Raw genomic sequence first — 27194 nt, 5'->3', positions numbered from 1 at the left:
CACCCAACAACCTTGCTCAAGTAGAATGCCTGGCATCGCCAGACCTGGCAACGCCAAACCCGGCAACACATCATTTATTGTCATTGTAACATGTGAAACGCACAATAATAATTACCATTTCTCCCTGGTAAATGACTAAAAATAGTGTGATAATGCGATAAAGTATACTGCCTTTTTGCATGCCATTTTTACTGCTGGTGCCCCAGTTGTTTGAATATGGTGCTCTCACCTTCTGCAACCCATGTTTGATTCCAGTCTAATCTAATCGCCAAGTTTATTTATCTTTCTACCTTGGTCATATTCCTCAAGAGGGGTGACCGACAGCAAGACAAACACATACAATAACAAAGAAAATAAAATAAAGAGGGCAGCCCGGCGGCGCAGTGGTTAGCGCATGTGCGGCACAGTTCATGTCTTGGGAACCTCCTGCGTGGGTTCAAATCCAGCTCCAGACTTCCTGTGCGGAGTTTGTATGTTCTCCCCGTGCTTGCGTGGGTTTCCTCCGGGCACTCCGGTTTCCTCCCACATTCCAAAAACATGCATTTCAGGTGAATTGGCCGGTCCAAATTGTCCCTAGGTGTGAATGAGCGAGTGAGTTGTCTGTCCCCATGTGCCCTGCGATTGGCTGGCAACCAGTTCAGGGTGTCCCCTGCCCACTGCCCGATGATTGCTGGGATGGGCTCCAGCACCCCCGCGACCCTACTGAGGATAAGCGGTGTAGCTAATGAGATGAGATGAGATAAAATAAAGAGAAAATAAAATAGGGAAAAAAATAGCAAAAAAACACAAAAATGTTTGGACCATGGCCAACCCAAATGCCCAAACACCCAAACAAGTTAAGCACCTCGGCACCCAAGTTGGTCATACTCAGAGTTGGGTAGGGTTACTTTAACTGGATTACTTTCAATTACTTTTGGATTACTCCAATACCAAATATGCTAATAAAAGACAAAATAAACTAAATATGAATAAAATGACTACATTTTGTGCAGGCTCGGGGAGTAACGGAATACATGGAACGGCAAAAATGATCTTGGCAAGCTGTTTGGATTTATTTTCATTTTGTTTCTGTCGCATTTTATGTTAGTAATGCCAGAGATCAAAGAGATCAAAGCCAGGAGAGAAAGCTTACCACGTGTTGTGAGTCATCATTTTATTCATATTTAGTTTTTTTTGTCTTTTATTAGCATATTGAGTATTGGAGTAATCCAAAAGTAATTGAAAGTAATCAAGTTACAGTAACCCTACCCAACCCCGGTCATACTTTCGTCCCTCCAGATGAAACGGGACACAAGAAAGCGGCCATGTCACTCGGGTCAGGGTGACACAACACACGCTTCTGTTCAACAGCAGGGCCCGACAGCTTTCACTGGTTTACCCCTGCCGCATCATACAGATGCCCTGTCCATCCCTTAGACTAAACATCCCACTATCCTTTTACAACACCTCTCCACTCATTCTTATCACCAACAAGAGTTTTAGCTCCCACTACATCTAGACCTCTTTCCTGCAGTGCACTCATAACACCATCCATCCACGTCAATCCCGCCCTTCCTCTTAGTCTCCTTCCATTTACTTCTGCTCTATAGATCCTCTTAAACAATCGCCAAGTTTAAGTTGAGAAAAAGTGGAACGAAAATTTATACTGATTTCTATCAACAAGTAAGTGTGCGCGTTATCCACCATGAATTAGCATATCAAACCAAAAAGAATGAAACTACTGTCTGGATCACAGCACTACGTGAATTTATCTACTTTCCACCTATGAACCCCTTTGGAGATTCGACTGCCAATAAGAAATTTGCCCGCAGCCTCTCCAATTAGTTCCAGAAACAACAGCTATCCTGCTGCCCTTCCCATCAAAACATCCAGTTACCTCCTTTCCTCCTTCCTGGCCAAGGTACCGAACCAAAAACAGTTCACGGCCCTTGTGGTGTTAATTATAAGACGCTGGCTACAACCCCCCCTGGAGGCTGGCATGAACACGGGTGTGCATTAATCTTTACTCTTCACTTGACACTAAAAGGGTGGTTTGAAGAAAGTCCCGTGGTAAGCCCCAAAGGCAAGGTGACTGTAGGAGCAGGAGGATGCTTGAAAGCGAGCAGGAAAATAAAAACCGCATTTTATACGCGGCTCGCAGCATGACGCTGACCGCCTCGGTAGGCGAGTGAGTCATTTTTTTTTTTTCCTGCCACCGCCGCTTTACATCTTTTCTATGTTAATCGGATTGAAAATTTAAAATGACACAGTATGACATTCCCGCCGACCTCTTCCTTCCACCTGCCTCGTGTTTTGTTTGTTGCCCGACTGACGCGCCGTGAAGGTGACCCTCAATTTCGGGGCGTTGAAGGGCCCCCGCATGGTTATTTTCACCGCAGTTAAATCAAATCCCATTAGGGAAGTGCAGACCCTTGTGGCAAGCGTGGCATACCTTTGGAAATATACACTTTTTTCCTTGGATTACTTTCAACGGGACCCGGACTCTGCAGGTCTTCATCAAACCTTAAGTACCGGTATCATTTTCCGTTCATTTTGCCGGCTGTGATTTTTGGACTGTGGACTTTAATGAACGACATTTAGTTTCAATCGAGGGACTTGAAGTCGGGTTTGGGTTAATTTTGTGTTTGTGTTACATGTTTAAATGTGGGCGCATGCGGCTTATATACAGGTGCGGCTTGTGTATGTACAAAATCGGTTTTCCTCTTAAAATGTGGTGGGTGCGGCTTATAATCAGGTGCGCTCTATAGTCCGGAATTTACGGTAAATAGTAAATGATCTGCATTTCTATAGCGCTTTTCAGGTCAATGAAGACCTCCCAAAGCGCTTACAATGTGCTTCACACTTAGCCATTCACACACACACACCAATATGGAGTAAGCCATGCAACGCGCCTACCTGCTTATTGGGGTTATTAGGGATTCAGTGTCTTGCAAGTATTAATTTAAGGTGCTTTGTCATAGTGTTAATTTATTTGACTGTGTACATTATCACAGTCCAAAAACAAAACACAAATCGTCTATACTAGACTTGGCAGAATAGTGACGTCTGCCGCGTATGATGACAATGTGCGGTGTAATTTTGTCTCGTGTGTTATTATTTTTAGACCTTTAGTTTTTATTTTGTTAGTCGAATACTCTCAGTCGGTAATGACGTCCTCTGGAGGTGAGTTTGACCCTTGGGTCCAATTATGAAGTTGTGACGCTACTTTGCGGATTTTCCCTTTTCACGGGCGGTTCTGGGTCCCTGTTACCGTGGTAACCGAAGGTTCTCTGTATTGCAGTGGCTGCCAAAAGCTGCTTTGTTTTGCAAAAAACTGCAAACTGTGACAGACTTGGTAGACTCTAGTATGTAAGCTGTTCCAACATCCTTTTGGATTGATTCCTGAGGGCATGCTTCCCATTACCATATTTGAGCAATGATTGTTGAAAAATATTGCAGACCTGATTTGCACAATCTAGATGCAATTGGATTCGTACCAGGATTGCGGTGGTGAGAGTGCCAATTCTAAACCACTAGGGTTATAGATGACATAGGAAAGGCTTTAGCTTTGTCTCATCATAACACTATTTTTACTGGCGGTACCACATTGTTGAATACATGGTGCCCTGATTAAAATCATTCATTGACCATGTAAACTATGTGCACGATACCTAAATAAAATGTTCAATGTTTTTATTTAATGTCTTTCAAGGTCCGATTCGGTGTCACTAAATGATCTTAACAGACAACTCTGAAAAGTTGCCTGCCCAGCCGTAAAGTTGCCTGCCCCATTTTTCACAACTTGAAACACAATAAGACGACTCATCGCAGTATTAAGGATTGATAATCAGAATATATAACAGAACAACTCTTTAAAATTAAGTATGTTATAAATCTACTTATAACATTCATTGCATGTATATGACATCGCTGTTTTCCATCTGCCATCAGTACCTGTATCTACTCCTCTTCATTCATGCAATGTTTGCGTTGTTTCGTCTGCTACAAGCTACGTAAACTCCTCTTTCCACGATGCTTTTAATGTACGTTTACGTTCTGTAGCGTCATCAATTTTGTTAGCATCTTTTGAATCTTTCTTCTGGGGCTGAGGTTTTTGGCTTGATTCCTGGTAAGGATATGTCAGAGTGTGCCTAACCACTTTACCATTTTTCTTGCGTTCTCTGCGTCTACTTTGGAAAATTATATGCACAGGCACGACCTTATAACGCTCGGGAGAGTTCGGAAGCACAAAATTATTTGACTTAGGCTTCCCGAGTATGCAAATTGCCAAACGAACCGAAATTCCGAACTTTCCAAACGAACAAAGATTTTGAAATCGGAATGAAGCAAATGTTTGATTTGAAATATAATCTTATGCTTTTTTTTTTTTTCCTTTTCTTGAAAAGTTTGTCGGCCACCCGGGCGGAGACGTTTTGTAAGTTGTACACCCGACGTAAAAGATGCACGCCCCAGGCGTCCGAGCAGGCGTTATTTCAAACACTCGTTATGGCATTACTCACTTAGCATTCAATTAGTTTTTAAAGTAGAACCCATACATTGAATAACATTACTTTTCCTTGAGTACCATTTTTGGTGATACCTTTGGTCATTAGACATTTTTCCTCCCCTAGTTAGCAGTATGTCTGAAAGTGTTAGCATTCCAAAAATGAAAGCGTCCTCACTTGATTCAACTTATGAGGATTAAAGGTTGACTGCAGACTGGCAGCGAAGCCATCATTAGCGAGACGCGAGAATACCCAATTGGCTTCCGAGTATGCAAATTGCCAAACCAACCGAAATTTCCAAACCGAACGAACATTTCGAAATCGGAATAAAGCAAACGTTTATAACAAGCTACCATTCCATCCATCCAGAGGTCTAAATATAATGGAAGCTAGAGCTCTTGTTGGTGATAGAAAGGAGTGGAGAGGTGTTGTGAAAGGATAGTGGGATTGTGGACGCGTTCTTAAGGATGGGCTGGGCACCCGTATGATGCGGCAGGGGTAAACCAGTGAAAGCTGTCGGGCCCTGCTGTTGTGTCACCCTGACCCGAGTGACATGGCCGCTTTCTGGTGTCCCATTTCATCTGGAGGGACGAAAGCATGACCAACTTGGGTGCCGAGGTGCCTAACTTGTTCGGGTGTTTGGTCAATTGGGTTGGCCATGGTCCCAAAAATTTTTTTTGTGTTTTTTTTTTTTTTTTGCTATTTATTTCCCTTTTATTTTCTTTGTTATTGTATGTGTGTGTCTTGCTGTCGGTCACTCTCTTGAGGGATATGACCAAGGTAGATAGATAGATAGAAATTTAACACTAATTTTTCATGAAAGATTCAGGGTGTTTTTTTTACATAAATGTGTTTTTTACACGAATAAATGCGGTAATATTCTCACTCCAAAACACAAAAACACTGAGAAATAAACCTCATTATTCGTCATTTATTTTTCCAACATCCCAGAAGCTGTGAGTCCCCAGTCCAGTCCTTACCAATCAGACAGGCCATAAAACAACATCTTGCTGCTGTTTTTCAAGATACTAATTTAATTAAAGAATTCTTTATTTGGCTCGTCAGTCCCCAACACTGAAACACATTAGTCTCATCTATAAATTCACAACACATATCTCGCTGTCACAATATCCCAGCGCTCTCCATCCCGCCCATGCACTCCCGTAGCAACCGAGCTCAGGCGCATGCTCCCGTCTGCATCACGTCTAATCTTTGCCGGTTAATTGAGCCCACGGGCAGTAGGTATGAATGGATGCTCCTAAGCTTTTTTTTTTTCTGGGAAAAACAGGAGAGTAAGAGCTCTCTCAGGGGGAGAGGTGGTAAACAGAGCACCACTCTCGCCGTGTTCATTAGCTGTCATTTATCAGTGATTCGGTGGAATAGCGCCGACAGGGTGCTAACCCCGGTCACGTATTTTACATATAAGCCTGAAAATTGTTAATATTGCACAGCGCTTTCCTTTCCTGGAAAAATTCTGTAATTTAGCACGAGGTTGTGATTAAATGCCTACCTGGAGTCGGAATTTATTCGATTGCCAATGTGTGTCCCAGTGAAAAACTTGATTTTCGATAAAACTGACTACAGTGGAACCTCGGTTTTCGAACGCTTCTCAGCTCGAACAAATCGGTGTCCGACCAAAAATTTCGAGAAATTCTTGCTAGCTGTTTGGTCAAAAAATCGGAGTTCGAATGCCGGTAATGCGTGAGTGCGTACGCTAGGGTGCTATGCCGAGCGGCGTACATGTGTTTTAGCCCCTTATTATGCCTCCGAAGAAAGTCAGTGCAAGAAGCAAAGTTGCTACAGGTGTAAAAAGAAAAGTAGTGCGTACAACTATTGCATTTAAGAAAGAAATAATAACCAAATATGATGATGTGTGCGAGCGCCTTCTGCTGACCACCACAAAGGTAAGAAATCCTATTCATAAGATTACGATAACGTGAACGTACGATTAGCCTGGGTTAGCTTTAAGTTTACGTTAAACATTCAGGGTGTTGGAACGGAGCCCCCTTTTCAATGAACCACTCACCACTTGTTGTGGAGACCCCGGTGCTAAATGACTTGTAAAGGACCTGATTTTTTTATTTTTAGACGTTCATGTTAGGGGAATCTTTCGTACGGAAGATTACGATAACGCGATTACGATTAGCTTGGGTTGGCTTTATGTTTACGTGAAACATTCAAGGTAAACATTCAGGGTGTTGGAACGGATTAAAACGATTTATATTAATTTTAATGGGAAAAATGATTTCGGTGATCGAACAAATCGGTTCTAAAACAGGGTTCTGGAACGGATTATGGTCGAGAACCGAGGTTCCACTGTAGTTGAAATTTTGAATAATTAAACCATTTATGACATTGTACACCTACGTTTTTCTTCATTAAAAGCCGTCAAGGTACTGTCTATTACTAAAACTTTCTGTGTAACGTCTTTGTAAATATTTCAACGTGGGCACATGCGGCTTGTAGTCAGGTGCGGATTATGTACAGTATGTACAATATAGTTTTTACTTAAAAAATTTACTAGGTGCGCAATATAGTCAAGATTTTGCGGTATATGTATTCGGTTCAGAATCTAATTCTGCAGTTACCGATTCGGCCAGGTTTCTACCCGAATTAATTCGAAATAGCCTCATATTGTGTCTACCATTTAATGAATCAGACTTTGAAAGATAAATAAACACATTGTACATTTTATGTTGGTATTGTGTTCATAGTTGTCAATAAATGTTTTGAATCATTGCCGCATGTTTTGGATCATTGTCTTGTCGGAAGACAAATCTCCGTCCCAGTCTCAGATCTTTTGCGGACTCCATCATGTTTTCTTCTAGAATGGTCCTGTATTTGGCTCCATCCATCTTCCTATCAATTTTAACCATCTTCCCTGTCCCTGCTGAAGAAAAGCAGGCGCAAACCATGATGCTGCCACCACCATGTTTGACAGTGGGGATGGTGTGTTAGGGTGATGAGCTGTGCTGCTTTTACGCCAAACATAACGCCTCGCATTGTTGCCAAAAAGTGAGATTTTGGTCTCATCTGATCAGAGCACCTTCTTCCACATGTTTGGTGCGTCTCCTAGGTGGCTTGTGGCGAAATCTAAACCACACTTTTTATGGATATCTTTCAGAAATGGCCTCCTTCTTGCCACTCTTCCATGAAGGCCAGATGTGTGCAGTATAAGACTGATTGTTGTTCTATGGACAGATTCTCCCACCTCAATTGTAGACCTCTGTAGTTTATCCATAGTGATCATGGGCCCCTTGGCTGCGTCTATGATCCGTTTTCTCTTTGTATGAGCTGAAGGTTTAGGGGGACGGCCCGATCTTGGTAGATTTGCAGTGGTCTGATACTCCTTCCTTATCAATATTATTGCTTGCACAGTGCTCCTTGGGATGTATAAAGCTTGGGAAATCTTTTTGTATCCAAATCCAGCTTTAAGCTTCTCCACAACAGTATCTCAGACCTGCCTGGTGTGTTCCTCGTTCTTCATGATGCTCTCTGCTCTTTAAACAGACCTCTGAGACTATCACAGTGCAGGTGCATTTATACAGAGACTTGATTACACACAGGTGGATTCCATTTATCATCGTTAGTCAATTAGATCAACATTGAATCGTTCAGAGATCCCCACTGAATTTCTGGGCAGAGTTTGCTGCACTGAAAGTAAAGGTGCTGAATCATTTTGCACACCCACTTTTTCATTTTTTATTTGTTAAAAAAGTTTAAAATATCCAATAAAGTGTGTTCCACTTCATGTTTGTGCAAGAAATTAGAGTTTTATATCTTTGTTTGAAGTCTGATATGTGGCGAAAAGTTACAAAGTTCAAGAGGGCCAAAAAGTTTCGCAAGCCATTGTATTTCTGCCCCTACAGTCAAATAATAATTTGGACTTAATCTGCATGAAACATGAAGTATTGGGTGACAAAAAACATCCTTCAGGCGCTTTGTGCGGTCGCATATTGCTACAAAGATTGATTTTTGAGCAATCGTACTGAACAAAAATGTCTGCAATCAAGGTAGTTCTACTCGGTACCACGCTTCACTGAATTCTGGATGAAGAAAAATTAGGACCGCAGAGTGTGTGTGTGTATGTGAGATGCTGGTAAGTTCAGGCATGAGCTGTGACCGACAGCACCTCTTGGCTGTGCTGATTGTTTTTTATTTGTTTTACTGTTCTCCACTTCACTTAATATACGGTTGAGTCGATAGACTGGAAAATCATAGACAACTGTGGCTCTCCTTCTCAATGACAGGACTTTATAGTTGGTGTGGAAGTATGACTAACCTGTAGAAACACTCATCTGTAGTAGGTTGTGCCAGGATGCTCTGTATTTTAGGAGTAGATACAGTACGAATACTGTAAATTCCGGACTATAATCCGCTACTTTTTTCCCCAAACTTTCAACCCTGCGGCTTATTCAGTGATGCGGCCAATTTATGTAATTTTTCTAACGCCTGCCAGCGGCGCTCGAGTACAAAAGGTAAGATTTAGACCGGTGGAATATATGCGCCGAGGAAGACTGCAACTTCTTGGCTTGAGCATAAATTAAATTAGCGTAAACATAGCCTCATCATGCAAAATGCAAAAAGAAAGGCACATCAAAAAATCCACCATCACCAACGGGTTCCGATAAGCCGGTCTGCTGCATGACGGAGAGGAGGGAACAGAATCAGGAGTGGATGAGACTTCCAGCGACAGTGCCAGCGCGAAGTAAGGCTGCGGGAGCGTTTTTTTTTTTTTTTACCATACCCATTTACTGTGTTGCGAGCGTGTTGCTATACCATTAACTGCCCTGTCACAGGCACCGTTTGGGATGAAAGTTATATTATTAGTATTGTAGCTTTGAAAACTCTCTCGGTGTACCGTCTTTCTTTGTAAATATGTGTAACCATGTATAATATGTATTTGCAACTGTATATTTTTGTAATGTATTTATTTGAGACACTTATTCTGATATATTTTGCACGGGCAAATAAAAAAGAAGGGGGCGGAACAAACACGGGGTGACGGGAAGTGGGGTAAAGGTGAGACCTGTTTGCGGACGCGGCGGACAATAGTGGATATATATTTTTCCGACCCTTACCTTTGGAAATATACACCTTTTTCCTTGGATTACTTTCAACGGGACCCGGACTCTGCAGGTCTGCATCAAACCTTAAGTACCGGGATCATTTTCCGTTCATTTTGCCAGCTGTGATTTTTGGACTGTGTACTTTAATGAAGGACATTCAGTTTCAATTGCGGGACTTAAAGTCGGATTTGGGTAATTTTGTGTTTGTGTTACATTTTCTTTAATGTGGCCGCATGCGGCTTATATACAGGTGCGGCTTGTGTAAGTACAAAATCGGTTTTCCTCTAAAAATGTGGTGGGAGCGGCTTATAATCAGGTGCGCTCTATAGTCCGGAATTTACGGTACTGTAAATATGTGGTGTAGTGTCCTATGATCTCAAAAGAATGTTTTCACCAAGTGAGAAGATGAGTTGACTCCTTGTCAGCATCCTGTACTACTTGTTTCTTGCCATCTCAATGGCCATCAGAAGGCCCCATCACTATGCACGCGGGTTTAGGTCGGAAGCTGAGGGGGATGAAAGAGCAGATAAGTGTCTTAGACGCCCTCATACATAATTTAAATACTACAGGCAGTCAAGCCAAACTCAAAGACATACCTCCCTTGGAGGGATTCCAATGTTAAGCATCCTTCTATTAGATTCCACTGAGCTTCACCTGACAAATAAGACTCAAGGAATTCCCACTTTTCCCTCCCAGCTTGTCCTCACTTTCTCTCGGTGTCGACAGCATCAGCAAAGAGTTTTAATCTCCTTCCCCTTTCTGGAAGGGAGCTCTCCAGATAATGCAAACTGTGCAGCAAACACTAAGGGTAAGGGCCTCTAATCTTGGTGGAGTCTATGAATACACAGGGTGGATTATATCGATGTTTCTCAGCTACGCTGAAACAGCGAGGACATGGTTGTTATGCGGCACTAATTGCACCTTTGTGTAAAAAATATTCTGCTCTTTCGCCCGGGAGTGCTCGGGTACTCCAGCCAATGTTCCCTGTAATTTTCCACGGGTCTGAGCGTTCACACAAAGTCGGTGAGCAACGCTTGAAAAAACAGTGAGCAACCATAATCCCAAGTGTGGCAAGATAATTAATTATCAGACATGTTCAAAACTTGACATCAAGTTACATTTTGCTGAGTTTCCGGCAATGCAAAATGATTTTTCTCTTTTGAATGAATTGACTCATGTACTATTGCAAAGGTCGTACGGCCTACAAACGTCGTTTGTTCTTACAATTCTTTCACAAGATATCTATTTCTCTTTATTTCCTGATATATTTTCTCGCATAATATTAAAATTTTGGGGGGCTTATTGAGTCAGTTGCAAAATACAGAACTGTACTTAATCACATTTTTTAGTGGAAGTACAATGTTGGCAACAAGACTCACTTGATATAATTGGAAATTATTTGAATGCAACACAAACTTTTTCTTCTTTTTACTGTGTTTTTTTTCTTTTTTTTAAATTCCTTTTAAAAAAAATCATTTTTCCGAGCTGTTTTTTCTTTTTGTTCTCCATTTACTTTTTTCCTACATTTCTTTCTTTTCTTTTTTTCTGTGTTTTCTCTAAATTTTTCCTTCTTTTTTCTCTTCCTTTTGTTTCTTTTTTTCTCAGCTTTTCACTACTTTTTCATTTTGGTATTTTTTTCTTTTTTGTTCTATTTCCCCCTTCTTTTAAGTCATTTTGTGCATAGTTTTTCATAACTTTTGGTCATGCTGGGATTAAAGAAGCATAAACAACCTAAAGAGCCATTTAGGACCCGAAAGAGCCGGTTCCTTTTAGTGAGCCGAGCCGAAGAAGCCGGTTCTCTACTAACTTTACTCAACTTCGTTCTACTTCGACTCAACTTCAAAATACCGCTTTTAACACACAACGTCGGGGGAACCCGTGTATTTTTACCTTCATGCACTGTAACTTTGACTTAAGTCGCTTCTTAATTAGTAATTTTGAGCCCTCATTTTTGTGCACCGGCTAGATTTTCTTGTGCACAGAGAATGTGCGAGCAGTGTGCAATTGCGCACGCGCGCAGCTTAGAGGGAACACTGACTCCAGCTACTTCCTTTTTTCTTATCATTATTTGTTGGCCAAAGGGCATAATGATGCACACGATGATCAGTGAGCCAACAATGAAACTGATGTCTTCCCTACAATTAATCCGTTCATCTGTTGCTATAGCGCTAGTTATGAGGATCGCAGTTGAGTTACCATTTCAGTCATCTAGTCAATTACAGGACACAGAAGGAGAAACAACCGTCCAAGAATAAAATCGAACATCACTTTCTACAGCGGTTGACCTCATTAGAGTTGTGGGTTGAGGTAGGTGTGGCTGACTTGGTGTAGTGCTTTGTCCGATGACCAGTCGGTCATTGGTTCAATTAGGAGCTGTTTGTCCTCGGGAAAAAGTGTCCTTGAAGGAAGAATTGAACCTTAAATTGTCCGGATCGGAACGGAAACAGGACTCTATTGCGTAATGTTTACCACAAGTTTAATTGAAGGAAAGAGGAAGGGCTGCGCCCATGATCTGGTGTTTGCTGGAGGCGGGGAGCAAATCGCTCTCGTACTCTGATTGTGATCCGAACACGGAAGTGGATCTTCCGTAGCGAGCGATGGCGGTGTCAGGGACGGAAAAACAGGTCGGTAGCTGGGACTGGAAGAGCAAGACGTGGTCGGGGTCGGAAACAAGTCGTAAGCCTGAACGAGAGAGTAGACGTAGTCGGGGACAAAAAGAGGTCGTAAACTGGGATGGGAGAGCAGACGTGGTCAGGATCCAAACAGGTCGTAGCCGGAGACAAACAAGAGCAAAAACGGGACAGGCGGGAGTCAGGGTCAAAAAAGGCTTGCCTAGTATACACAGAGATTTGCAGACTTTCTGACAGAGTGACTGGACTGGGTTTAAATAGCAGCTGGCGCCAGACAGGCGAGGCTAATTCGGACCCATGGCAACCGTGACATAAAATGCTCCTAGGTTAGCATTGAAAATTACACCATGTTCTCAATTGCCTTAAATGGTTAAACAGAAGGATGTCTTAGTCTGTTTACTTTTCTGGATCTTATACCAGACAACCTTTTTTCAAAGGTAAGTTGAATTCTAGGTAGGTGGCTCAGCAATGAAACACTTCATAGTCCTTAGTCCATTTTGCAACAGTGAAAATTCATGTTTCTTAACTATACTTCGGCACAGTTCTTAGCTACCGACCCTTCCTGTGTGGATTTTGTATGTTCTTGTTTGCCTCGTTTACTCCGGGCACTCTGGTTTCCTCCCACCTTCCGAAAACACGCATGTTAGGTTAATTGGCCGGTCCAAATTGTCCTTAAGTCTGAATGAGCAAGTGAGTTGTCTATCTCTGTGTACCCTGCGATTGGCTGGCGACCAGATCAGGGTGTCCCCTGCCTACTGCCTGAAGATAGCTAGGATGGCCTCCAGCACTCCGCGACCCTACTGAGGATAAGAGTGGTGGAGATGATGGACATGGATGGCGCTACAAAGAAATGTTACTCAACCATACATGCTTTAAAGTTGAGTTCTTTTCCAAGTTAGAGACTAACGTGCGTTTCACTTTCAAAGTTCCTCTTTGGATGTCAAAACAGAAGAACCGGCAGCGCTAGTTATTTACCGCGTGTTTTGATCTCATTTACTCGTAATGGCGCCATAAAAGCCCCAGGCGAAAAAACATAAGTCACGGATGAACATGTATCGATAAGGCAGAGGTTTTATGAAAACAAAGTGCCCCTGGACTCCCGAACAAGTTAATTAAATGCAGAGGCTGCCTTGATTAAATAAGATATGCCGCGGTCCACGTAAATGGACAAATCGATAGCAAAAAAGTGCCACACAAATATTAGAATAATTGATCAAAGATGATTCAGCAGCCGAGAGGTCGGGTAGGCCGGCAGGATGTTAGCGAGCGATGAGCGTAGCGGTGAAGGTCAGTGGATACTACCGTAATGACTAACGCCCTTTCCTTGACTCCTACGGGCCAGACTTTATTTTGGCTAGTTACAGGAAATTACTTTTGCTATTTTCCATCATCGTCTGCTCGCGCTCGGCTCGCACGCATCGACTTTACAGCGATGACCAATCAGGGTGCAATAAAAACAAGCTGTAACTGGCCAAGCCTGTAATGAAAAGGATTCACGCAACTGACACCAAACCGATGGTTATTAAAGTAAGAGTTAGAGGCGCATCGGAGTACTGATACAGTGGGCTTCCGCACTTTATGTTAATGTCATCTGCTCTATTATTGCCTATTCTCTTCGCAATGCGTGAATTTTTGGCATTGGATTGACACCAGACGCGGGTTTGCGAAATTATTAGTACGTTCTTGAGTTGTGTAGTTTGAAAAGAACCTACTATGAATGAATGAATGAAAACTTTATTTCGAAAAAAACAGGAAAAAAAACAATAACTCTACACCAAAATCATGTTACATAACATCTTCAAAAAGGGGTAGTGAGAAGCGGATGCTTATTTTCCCTACCCCTTCATCTTTCCTATTAAATACATTTTACAGATCCTCTTCTCCTCTTGTGTCTTATATGATACATCTTATATATTACATAGGTCAGATATCAATAATTATAATAATAACAATAGTCACATATTTTTTGCACCAATCTCCATAGTACCCATCCCTCAACGTCATAATGCCACTAGTCACCAAACATCACTGCGGCGCCAATGATAATGACAACAATATTAATAATATTGATAATAACAATTATGATATAACAATAGCAGCAATAATAACAACAAAGTTAACCAACACACTATTCCCAATCACTCACACCCCATTTTCTTCATCTCTGTATTCCGCCAGTAATGTTTTTGTGTATTTATATTTGGACATGTGAATAGTTGGACATTGTTTAAAATTGTTCCAAAGTTTGACTCCACACACAGACACACACAAACTTTTTCTGGTGGTTCTCACCTTTGGGATTTTGAATTTACGACACCCCCTTAAGTTCTAATTTCCCTCTCTCCGAATGAATCATTTTTGGTTGTTTTCCGGCACTATGTTTTTGTTGACCTTAAATAGCAGTTTTGCAGTGAAACATTTTACTAAATCATCTCATTTTAATAATTTGGACTGCAGGAATCTCGATATCCTACCCTGTGTATGGTTCTAATTGCACGTTTTTGGAGGATAAAAAGGGGCTGTATTGAACTTTTGTAATTATTGCCCCACTATACAAAACGAAACTCTTTCTTAGGTTCTAATTAAAGCAAATAATTTGATAGTCTTGCTACTCTTAAGAAAGCCTTTAGTAAATGGACAGAGAAAGCACATCGTTCCAAAGAATTTCCGGAAAATCGTTGTCTTGGGAAAAGGCTGAAAATAACACGGTTTACCTCGAATCTATGCTGGTGCTTCTCAAAGGGCAAGAAGGTGATTGGGTAATCACTATTTTCCAGATGATGCGCCAACATCTTGTTATTCACCATTTGCACAGTATCTCAATATTGATCTCACTTGTCGCCCGAGTGCGTGTCGACCGCTCGTCTATACCGCCCACAAGAATGAAAGCTTCCAATGGAGCTGCTCCCGCCGGCTGACTTTTACAATAAATCAAGAAACTGCCAACTCCTAACTGCAGGATAGCCCCTAACTGAATTTTCAAAACTTAGATGTTCTCTGGGTCCTCAAAGGACAGTAATTACAGGCGCACCACCTGCCGTCAAACCTTGAATAAAATGTGTTTCCAGACAGAACACTTGGGGCAAGCTGGCTTCATTCTACCAGCTTTTCTTGGAAAGAAAATCCTTAATTCTCTCGAGAGACCAGTATTCCTAAATATTCTTTGCGCAAAATGTGCACTTACTGGCTACATTTGAAGACAATTATAAGGATCATCATCTTTTCTGGGAATGTTCCCTCTAAGTTTATATCTTTCAATCTACCTTGGTCATATCCCTCAAGAGGGATGACCGACAGCAAGACAAACGCATACAAAAACAAAGAAAATGAAAAAGGGGGAAAAAATAGCATAAAACACACACAAACATTTTTGGACCATGGCCAACCCAAACGCCCAAACAATTTAATAAGCACCTCGGCACCTAAGTTGGTCATGCCTTTGTCCCTCCTGATGAAACAGGACACAAGAAAGCAGCAATGTCACTCGGGTCAGGGTCACACAACACACTCTTCTGTTCAACAGCAGGGCTGGTTTACCCCTGCCGCATCATACAGGTGCCCTGCCCATCCCTTAGAACACATTCAAAAATCCCGCTATCCTTTTACAACACCTATCCACTCATTCCTATCACCAACAAGAGCTCTAGCTTCCACTATATTCAGACCTCTTTTCTGCAGTGCACTCATAACACCATCCTTCCATGTCAATCGCAGCCTTCCTCTTGGTCTCCTTCCATTTACTTCTGCTCTCTAAGTCTAAAGTAGTTAATATTACATCTATTAATGACGTACCCTTGATATTTTTTAGGGATTTCCCAATGAGAAGTCACTGCTTGTATTCCTGATGATTCCGAGAATCCTCTAAGAAAAATAAGGACTGTGCTCAGGAGTGTTGCCAGATATGAAGATCACTTTAAGCAAGGTATGGACAAAGCATTCTAGTGTTCTTAAGTCAATATTCCAAATGCTGTGATTTATTTTGTTGTTTATGGCCTGGCAGTGTACAAACCATTTGAGGGTGCAGTACTTGCAACAAAAAGGGTGGAGTGTGGATTTCACTCATCTGAGAGCAATAATAATTAGGTACCGTATTTTCCGCACTATAAGGCGCACCGTGTTATAAGGCGCACCTTCAATGAATGATATATTTTAAAACTTTTTCCATTCATAAGGCGCACCGCATTATAAGGCGCTATAAGTGCATGCTGGTTTAAGATCAGGTAATTGTGCAATTTTGTAATTGTAATCCTGTGCAGTCCTTTGAGACATTTTTGTGATTAAGGGCTATATAAATAAATGTGACTTGACTTGGCTACAGTAGAGGATGAAGTTACGTTATGCAACCATTAGATGGTGCCGCGCTAAAGGGAATGTCAACAAAACAGTCAGATAGGTCAGTCAAACTTTATTAATAGATAACAAACAAGCTTTCCACAACTCCATTCACTCCCAAAATGAATAAACAGCTGTTTTATTATTTTCTCTGAGGTAAAGCATTTTCGTGACCCATCTTTAACATCTTTGAACAACAGCAAGGCATAACATTTTACTTTTCCTCCATTTAGTCAGCACGCAAAAAAACGTCTGATACTGTTATGGTAAATTAAACATTAATGCAATCGCAATATAGTGACACTCGTAATGTGCAAAAACAATAACAAGTGCAAAACAATAACGCATTAACACAATAACTCTAAAATGTAAAACGTAAACAGCTCATCCTCGTGCTTCTTCCACTTCCGCAACATCGATTCATTAATGTTAAACGCTCTTGGTGCTGCTCTATTTCCGTGTTCTATTGCGTGACTGATCGCCTTGAGTTTAAACTCTGCGTTGTAAGCGTGTCTCTTAATAGGAGCCATTTCAGGGTCTTTATACAAACGCACAAATAAAGGAGAATCGTTGTTTAATATTTCCCAGTATGCACAGCGCACTTCTTCTACGCGAAAAATGGAGTCGGTGGCTGCTTCTCTTAGTTGCGAGACCTTGCAATTCAATATCGATCCATATATATAAGGCGCACCGGATTATAAGGCGCATAGTTAAAACGATTTTATGTGCGCCTTATAGTGCGGAAAATACGGTACTTGTACCCTACTATTTTCAATCAAATACTGTGATAAAACTGTGAGGTGACAGGAAGCAATGGACCCTCAAATGATGAACAGAAAAATAGAATCTTATCTGAGGGAAACCGTGGGATTCTGAAAAAATATTTTTAGAAAGATGTTTGTTAAATGAGAGTTTAGCTAAAGCATGCTTTAAAATGGCCCACTTGGAGTATTCATGATTCTTGCTGGTTTTTACTGTCAAATCCGGTCATGTTTGCACTTTTTAACTTTTGCACTCAACTTTGTAATACGTTGTTTCCATAATTCACATTCATCCCATTTTTTAAAAATAACCCCTGCCTCTTCTTTCCGTCATTTACTCTTCTGCTTAGGGAGCTTTAAACCACATTTTCACTCCTTTCAACATTTTAAGAGCTCTACTAAGAGCTGGGATTTTTGAGGAATCTCTGTCTTGCCTATAACTTAAAATATTTTACAAAGTCACAATTCCAAAATTTCTATAAAAACATGTTTTTTGCAATAATATGGCCACCGTTAAGAGCAGGTAGGTTGGTTATTGTTTTTTTTATCACTTGGTGGTTTGCAAATAAAGACAATATTGCATTTTAAGATGTAACATGGGCGACCAAGATGCATAAAATACACAAATTACTGTACGGCGATCCCACAGCTGGAAAATACGTTATCAAATCCGTACGCATTTACTAGGTTCCTGCGGATCCTTGAAAGTCTTAAAAGACATTGGATTCATTATTCTAAAATTGAGACCTTAATTGACATTAAAATGTCTTGAATACGATTCTCGAAAGTCTTAAAAATGTGGTCGCATGAACAAGATTTATATTTGTTTAAACTCGAAAGATATACTGTAAATTCCGCACTATAGAGCGCACCTGATTATAAGCCGCACCCATGACATTTTAAGGGGCAAACCGATTTTGTCCATACACAAGCCGCACCTGAATATAAGCCGCATGCACCAACATCATATAAACATGAAATTAATCCAAGCCAAAATTCAAGTCCCGCGATTGAAACTAAATGTCCTTCATTGAAGCACACAGTCCAAAAATCACAGCCGCCAAAATAAACATAAAATGATACCGGTACTTAAAATTTGTTGCAAACCTGCAGATTCTGGGTGCCCGTTGATAGTAATCCAAGGAAAAAAAGTGTATTATTCCAAAGGTAAGGGTGGGAAAAATATATATCCATTATTGTCCACCATGTCCACAAAAACTCACCTTTACCGGTCTCCACTTTCCCATCAGCCCGCGTTTGCTCCGCCCCTCTTTTTTAATTTGCTCCGCCCCTCTTTTTTAATTTGCTCGTGCAGAATAAGTGTCTCAAATAAATACAAATAAATACATTACAAAAATATACAGTTGCAAATACATATTACACATATTTACAAAGAAAGACGGTACATCGAGAGAGTTTTCAAAGCTTTAATAATAATAATATAACTTTCATCCTAAACCGTATCTTTGGGAGGTAGCCTCACGCTACTAACAAGACGCTCGCATCCCTGCAAATTAGTCTGTTAAGGAAATAAATGCCGTACTCGTGAAAATCACGGTAGACCATCCGCTTCTTCCTCCTTGGTAATGACATTTAAATTGTCTTTCTCAATGTTGGAAACAAACTTTATCATGATGATGTCGTTCCACGCTCCCTTACTTCAATATATCCCAGCAATATGCCTGCTTGTTTTTAACATGGAAACTGCGTCATGAACTTATTCTGTGCAATTTGCACGATGAAGGTATGTTTACGCTCATAAATTGTGATCTTCCTCGGCGCATATATTCCACCGGTCTAAATCTTACCTCTGATACTCGAGCGCCGCTGGCGGCCGTTAAAAAATTTACATAAATTGGCCGCATCTCTGAATAAGCCGCAGGGTTGAAAATTTGGGAAAAAGTAGCGGCTTATAGTCCGGAATTTACGGTAGTAACATTTATCAATGGTCTTTTTTTAATAAGTCCCCATTTTTCGTGCCAAAATGGCGTGACCACAATAACCGAACTATCAAAACGGTGATGTAATCATTTCAGTTGGACCTTAAAAAGCAGACACATATCTTACTCACAACACACAGAGCAACTTCGTACAGAGACGTTTACCATGGACATTGGGAAATTGTACATTTAATCAGAAGTTTCTGTCCCATAAACGTTTTTGCCATGGCTATAAGATGCCCCAGGTAATGTGTTGAGGTATAATGTATTGTGTGCAAGAAGTATTTCATTTCTTTGTTTTTGTTTGTTTTAATTGTGTTTTTGTCGACTCGGTGCTAAATTTGATTTCAAAAGGCATTAAAAAAAGCAAAAACCCTGATTTGCCACCAACTGAACCATGAATTAAAGGAGGAAGAATAAAAGTATTTGTCCCGCTCCTCTTGATTTACGGTTATCCAATGCCTGACACATGAAGCTAATTCCTTCACACGCGGGGTTGCTTTGATCACGGGGTATCTCCATGATACATCCAGACGCAGCTGAATAAAGGAGTAGAAGCGTAAACTGAAATGAACTGCTTGCATTTGAGTGCTGATATCGGATATTGTTATTTTGTTTGATGCCAGACGGATACCCAATAAAGTGGTAACTCTTCGTACCAGTTTAATTCGTCCCAGGATCGTACTCCTAGCTCCAATTGTTGGTGTTTGCGATGAAGAGTATGATTTTTAAACATTTATTTTTGTGTACAACATGTAAACAATTTCATATGGGATTTATTTCAAAGACCAATCCCTTTACCAGCTCAGTAGCCTAGATGGTAGTGTGCCCGCTTTGAGACTGGGAGGTCGCTGGTTCGCGCCTCGGCCGAGACATACCTAATTGGTATAATGGCGGCGCCCTCTGGCTGCGGCTGCATCGACTCGCTACAACGGGTCAGGTGTATCGACATTTCGTTCTGTGTACATTGTTACAAAGAATGACAATACAAAGGAAATTATTATTATTATTATATTTTAGGCTCTAATCCAGGTAATCTCTGTCACTGGTAGCATCCAACAACATCATCGTAGCTTGCTAACATGGTTGGGTAGGGTTACTTTAACTGGATTACTTTCAATTACTTTTGGATTACTCCAATACCAAATATGCTAATAAAAGACAAAAGAAACTAAATATGAATAAAATGATGACTCACAACACGTAGTAAGCTTTCTCTCCTGGCTTTGATCTCCGGCAAAACTAACATCAAATGCGACAGAAACAAAATTAAAATAAATCCAAACAGCTTGCCAACATCATATTTGCCGTTCCACGTATTCCGTTACTCCCCTAGCCTGCACAAAATGGAGTCATTTTATTCATATTTAGTTTCTTTTGTCTTTTATTAGCATATCTGGTATTGGAGTAATCCAAAAGTAATTGAAAGTGATCCAGTTAAAGTAACTCTACCCAACCCTGCTTGCTAATATCGTTGCTGTATTCTACATAGTATGTCTTGCTGTGACTAGGTGCTGTGTTGTGTTTCTAAGGTTCATTATTGCTTAATGAGGAGGATTTGCTATCATTATAAGGGGAGAAATTGACGTATGGCTAAACCCCGCCCCCTTTACTTACTCAGACAAACATTCTGTGAAGAGCACTATGGGAAGTGACACTATGGTAGACAACTCACAGGAGGCAGTTGATGGTTTTTGTGCCCAGAAAGATCACATATCATCCCAAAGTCACCTAAAAGGCCCAAACTATGCATTGGAGGGTTATATTGAAGCAAGAAGCACCCTAGTGGACAGCACTTGAAAGACCATTTGACTTAAAACAAATATCAATGACAATGACAGAAGAATATAACCAAGACTTCTTTCTTACGATGGTGATTTATTACTGTGCGGTGGGGCCGTGCTAACCAGCCAGGTTCTAAACCCAATTTGGAATTTTAGCGTATACGAGGATACGAGCCACAACTATGGCAGCCCTAAAGTATTCCAGGATTTGCAGCAAACATTTTTTTCAAGATTCGTTTGATGTATTTCCCAGCAATTTTAGGTTATGTGGGTTTGAGTCACGTCAAAGACCAGGGTTGGGTAGGGTTGCTTTAACTTGATTACTTTCAATGACTTTTGGATAACTCCAATACCAAATATGCTAATAAAAGACAAAAGAAACTAAATATGAATAAAATGACTACATTTTGTGCAGGCTTGGGGAGTAACGGAATACATGGAACGGCAAAAATAATGTTGGCAAGCTGTTTGGATTCATTTTCATTTTGTTTCTGTCGCATTTTATGTTAGTTTTGCCGGGGATCAAAGAGATCAAAGCCAGGAGAGAAAGCTTACCACGTGTTGTGAGTCGTCATTTTATTCATATTTAGTTTCTTTTGTCTTTTATTAGCATATTTGGTATTGGAGTAATCCAAAAGTCATTGAAAGTAATCAAGTTAAAGTAGCCCTACCCAACCCTGTCAAAGACACACAATATAACAAGTTAGTGAGTGCTAACTGGCTAACATTAGTGCCTCCGTGTTGAATGTCGAAGTGTCCTTGGGCAAGACACTGAATCCCTAATGCCCCCAATAAGCAGGTAGGCGCCTTGCATGGCTGACTCCCTATTGGTTTCTGAGTGTGTGTGTGTGAATGGGTAAGTGTGAAGCACATTGTAAAGTGCTTTGGGAGGTCTTCATTGACTTGAAAAGCGCTATATAAATGCAGACCATTTACCATGTAGTGTGTCATTTCTTACTACTTAAAATGAGCTGCACAACATTGGCAAATCCGATGTTGACTAGAGCTCTTTGGACAACAGCTAACAGGTACTTATAATTACCAATGTACAAAAGCTAGCACATACATGGCCATTAAACTCCCAGTAAACAAACATGATGTATAACGCAGCCATGAGCTAACTTTAGCTAGCGTCAGCCTAACATTTCAGATGTTAACATTATAAATAACTTAATTTTTTTTTCCTCAAACACTATGTTGGCTTACCTTAGAATGGATGCAGACATCCTTATTTACTCAATCCACGTTGAGTTATTACTGTGACGCAAGGCTAAATCGGTTAAAAAATACATCCCATCGCCCAGCCTCTCAGGACACCTCGTAACAGATTTGCATGTACCCCACGCACACCGTTTGACCATTTTCAAGTGTAAAATGTAACAAAAAAGATAAATGAATGGACGAAAACTGACAAACTGCAATGCAATTGAATAGGCACGCCAGCAGAGCTTGTCCTAGTGTATGGAGACTGCTATGCACACTGTGATTGGCTCATCACGTTAGAGGGTGGGCCTTGGTCATAGGTCAATTGGCGGAGCTTGACAGGTTTGAGATCGAGACACCGTACTGTACACTTACGATTAAAGTTACTGTAACTTGACATGAATGTAGACACGAAAACATTTTAAAGCACTTTTTTTATGGTTCTGCTTGTGGCAGTTTGCCTGCGCAAACTGGACAAGCTGATGCTGCCGGCATGCAGTCGTGAGCGGTCTCTAAAGGTAGCTCAGGGACTGCTCCTGAACTGGATTTTCCTTGGTAAATCCAGGTAGATTTTTGTACAAAAACTCACATACTGAAATGCTCGTATAAAGAGGTACCATTCTATTTGATTTTGTCACCCATACTTCTTTAAAACCTATAAAACTGACCAAAAACAAAACATCCGTGAGAAGCAGTTGTTAAGAAACAGCAGGGGTCTGTGAGGCAGTTGCCAAAACCCTCGTAGTCAGTCTCACGCAGAAGCAATCACAGAGAGAGGTTACGCTATCAGGAATGTGACATCTCACATCTACTCCAAGTGGAACATCGACGCCGCTTCGGATCTTTGGCGCTGACGTTTGACGGCATTTGGGCCGTAGTGCCCTGGGCGAACTGGAGTGACGCCAAAGAATCCTTCTCCAAGTGTACCCTTGCCAGAGGCCGCCTGTGAGTCAGCCTGGTCCGGGCCAAGACAGGACACTTTCACCCCCTGATGCACCCCTTTGCGTTGAGGCTGCATTGACCGAATTGTTGTTTGATGGCAATTCAAAATGAAAGTGCCTCATAATGGTTCCTTGTCAAATCCAGTTTGGTTTCCCTCAATCTGTTTTTAAGTACTTTGCTAGAGTGTTACTTTTATCGAAAAGGAGTCACAAGGAGCAAAAGAAATAATACAGTTTTGGTCAGCTAAGGGAGCATAATGGCTCCAGCAATATACACTAAGTATTGATGTGTTTGGAGCCAGTTGAAACAAGTACAGTAGTCATCCACAGAGACTACCTTTAGGAGCATCCATCGTTGTACGGTGACCACATCAGAAAACATCTTTAAGGATAGCAGAACTTTTTTAAAATGGTCAAATGGTGTGCTACATGCAAATCTGATTCGAGGTATCCCGAGAAGCTGGGCGATGGTGTGTATTTTTTACCTTTTTATAAAGCCACATTTAAATCGAGACAAGTGTCTGCTTTGGAAAAAGCTATGTGGTCGTCCACAACACCAACTCAACATGGGTAAAGTTGATAAGGATGTCTAAATCTGTTTTGAGGTAAGTCAACATAGTATTTGAGGCAGCTTATTGTCACTTTGCTGGAGACATATATTATTTATAAAGTCAACTTAATTAATTTCCCAAATTAATTCAATACGTGTGTCAAGGTGGCCGTTTTGGATGTTAAATCTCTCAGAATTTTCTATTATGTAAATAACTTGTTTTTATATTCCTAAATACAAAAACAATCTTTCTCACACACACAAACACACATAAAACAACGTTTCAATAATCAGTCCAATTATGTCTCTTGTACGTTTATCAATCTTATATTCTTTTATTGTGAAGTCGTGTTCATGTGTGTAATGTTTTCACTGACGTGAAATAAACATCGCCCCCCTGGGGGCGTTCTTGTTCCCTTCTTTCTACCATCATGGAAGCCTCGTGTAAGTACTTGCTCCTGGTATCACGTTTTAGTTTTTACAATATATGTATTTTATCTGTGTAAATACAGCCACCAAAGAGTCTTAATAATGACTATCTCTGACAACGTGGACTGAGCAATCAGGGGAAAAAACACTGGACCGTGTGTACAGTAGGATCAAACATCTAGTTGGATCCGCCCATCTCTGTCTGTCCCTCACCCCCTCATACACCACCACCCCCCCTTCGGAGGAAAACAAAGCCTTTGCAAAAAGGACAGTACGAACATTTTCTTTGTTACTTCACTCTTTGTTTTCTTTATCCTCACTGTAAAATGTGGAACTGGAGTGCCACGTCCAATTTTGTTGTCACAATATATTCAACCCATGTTGTAACAATGGCAATAAAGGTATATTCTATTCTATTCTAACGTCTCGAACATTAGGCTTACGCTAGCTCTTGGCTGCGTTCTACATCACGCCAATTTGTTCACTGGGAGTTTAGTGGCCTGCTATGTGATGTAAAAAAAAATCTAGCTAGGCTAACGCGAAGCTCTAAGCTAAATTTCGATGAATAGCAATAACAAAGCCTTTTTTACAGGTTACGTCAAGTTAGGTTATTTAGTTGAAGGTAAATTTCTATACCTTGCAGTGCATTAACAGTGCTGATCCTCTATTTTCAAGTTCAAGATGGTGATGCCTTTCATCGACCTTTTCAACAATAAAACCATTAATATAACCCTCTAATGCATCGTTAAGGCCCTTTTGGTGACTCCAAGATGAAATGTGATCCTTCAGAGCCCAAAAAGCATCGATAGCCTCCTGCCAAATGTCTCCTACTGTGACACTCGTCATAGTGCTCTTAGCAGCATGCTGAATGTTTGTCCGAGCCAGTAAAGGGGGCGGGGCTTAGCCATAGATCAATTATGTAAAATTCATATATAATCATTTGAACCAAGGAAATTGCACTCATTACATTAAGTAGCTGTTTTGTAACTAATCAGGACCTGCGAGCTATCAGAGTTGGGCAACATCTGTAAACTCGCTGAATTGTTGTGAAGGCTAAACTTTAGTTTTGATTATTTTTCTATAATGGTTGTTTCTGTAATGAGGCTTTCAAACCAAGAACACTTTTTGGAAGTGAACCTGAGTACTACTGTATTCTTTTCTCTAAAAGGCATTGAATAAGTGTTATTAGGAAATTAGAAAAGTTTTGCTTCTGTACTCTCAGATAATAAATTGGTGCCTTCTTGCATCGAAACGTTAATTTACTTGGTAAAATAGTTTCCTCTAATACTGAAAGTTTGTAATGATGATCAAGACTGTCACCATCATTGTCAAAAATTAGCTGCCGGTGCAACCAAAAACTGCAGCTAACAGACCAACAAAGTAATGTGAGATAAACAATACACATAGTTTGTAATCACTCGATTTCGGTCACCATCGAGATCGTGTTCCTTGGGACGTGCTCAAAAATGTGATTCCTTTTTGCTACAGCGAAGACAAAGGGGATTTTTTTTTTTATCTTTTTAGGAGGAAAGAACGTTAACTGTCAGTACTTTTCCATATCGGTACTCTGTCCACGCGAATTCACTTCGACTCGCCATAAAGGGCCACCTATACACTTCAATTGCTGGTTACTGGAAGCAAGACTAGGTAGTGGGGGTTCCCGTGGTGTGTGGACAAAAATTTGATCGTAGCCAGACAAAAGGTTTGAAGAAATTACGTGCCGTTTGGGCACTTAGAGCCTCCGTAATATGAATTTGTTCTGCTTTGAAGCTCTTGTTCTCAGTTTCAGGGCTGCCTATCCCAAGCTAAGAACATTATCAGGGACCGCTCTCACCCCCATCATGGACTGTTCACTCTGCTAGCCTCTGGGAAGAGGTACTGCAGTGTGCGGTGCAGGACCACCAGGTTCCACAATAGTCTTGTCCCCCTGGCCGTTAGACTGTTAAATGGTCAATCAAACACATAGTAAATCTAAACTGCTGCTAATCTGTACATCTGTTGGTTTTGTTTGACTTTTTTGCACTACTGGCAGTTCTTTATAGCTAGCCACTCCTTGCACATCTGTTCTCTGTACTATTGTACTACAGTGTTATTGTTACAGTGTTATTGTTACTGTTTACATGACTTGTTTACCTGACTGCCCATTTTGCACATCTGGTTAGCTGCTCCTCTTGCACTCTTTGCACTACTGTAAAATACTATACATAGCCATAATTATTTAGTATATTATTAGTACTCAATACTCCAACTCAATACAACATTTTATTTATATCTGTACATTCAAGGAAACTGTGCGGGTCAGATGTATCGACATTTCGTTCTGTATACACGTGTACTAGAATGACAGTAAAGTCGATCTGAATCTGAATCTGATAATACAGAGACATCTAATGGTCAAATATTACAATGTGCCTTTTGGGTGTGTTTAAAAAGAGATAAACCCCCAAAATAAAGAAAACACGCAAGTGATTCGGTTAAAAATCTCACTCACCCTTGTGGTCTTTGGACTTAGCTGTTCAGTAGTGTCATTGCTGGGGAGGGAAACAGAGATCGGTGTCAGATACACGTCTCAGAGCATCACAGAAAGTCGCACTATCAAAAAGCAAGGGTCACTGCAATTTCATTTAATTAGTCACACTGGTGTGGAAGCGAGTGTGAGCCGGACAGACACGCTCTCTCTGCAAGCATCTATCATCTACTCGGTTGAGATGACATGACAGGATGGTGCGCACGGTGTATGTCAGTTTTCAGGCTCCTGCATTATTGCATGCGGTGCGACTGCGGTAACGATAAAGTGAGTAGATCAATCTATGAACTCGTCCACTCGATTTGGAAAGTGCGCATGAACTGATACACTCGCATCGGGCCAAATCGAAATATGTTTTCCCCACCGGGATCAAAGTCAAGATGGATTCTCAGATGTCCGTGAAAGATATTTATGAGTGATTATCTTGAGCTGTAGGGTGTGTTGAGTGATTTTCTTTTTTTTTTTTCCCCACCATGTGCTATGAAACCGGACGAAGCAGACAATCGTAAACATGTTGAGTAATCACGATCACAATTTCTTCTGC

General features: G+C 40.9%; 1 protein-coding gene and 1 long non-coding RNA gene across 3 annotated transcripts in view; one reads left to right on the top strand and one right to left on the bottom strand.

Annotated features, from left to right (window-relative positions):
* The window catches only part of LOC148366697 (uncharacterized), an 87537-nt gene extending 71445 nt beyond the window's left edge, over window positions 1-16092 (top strand). The window contains exon 4 of the long non-coding RNA XR_015850234.1: window positions 15992-16092. This is a non-coding gene — a long non-coding RNA (uncharacterized LOC148366697). The remainder of the gene's footprint in view (window positions 1-15991) is intronic.
* The window catches only part of cd276 (CD276 molecule), a 174214-nt gene that overhangs the window by 12354 nt on the left and 134666 nt on the right, over window positions 1-27194 (bottom strand). For both annotated transcript variants that reach the window (XM_088333500.1, XM_088333501.1), the window contains one exon: window positions 26615-26654. In XM_088333500.1, the coding sequence (XP_088189626.1) occupies window positions 26632-26654 (23 nt within the window). In that variant the 3' untranslated portion in view covers window positions 26615-26631. The remainder of the gene's footprint in view (window positions 1-26614; window positions 26655-27194) is intronic.

This window comes from Urocampus carinirostris, chromosome 4 (genome assembly GCF_059441175.1).
Source record: "Urocampus carinirostris isolate Australia breed hairy pipefish chromosome 4, RoL_Ucar_1.0, whole genome shotgun sequence".
Lineage (NCBI taxonomy): Eukaryota > Metazoa > Chordata > Actinopteri > Syngnathiformes > Syngnathidae > Urocampus > Urocampus carinirostris.
The sequence above is the reverse complement of the archived record's forward strand: the minus strand, read 5'-3'. Positions and strand labels throughout refer to the sequence as shown.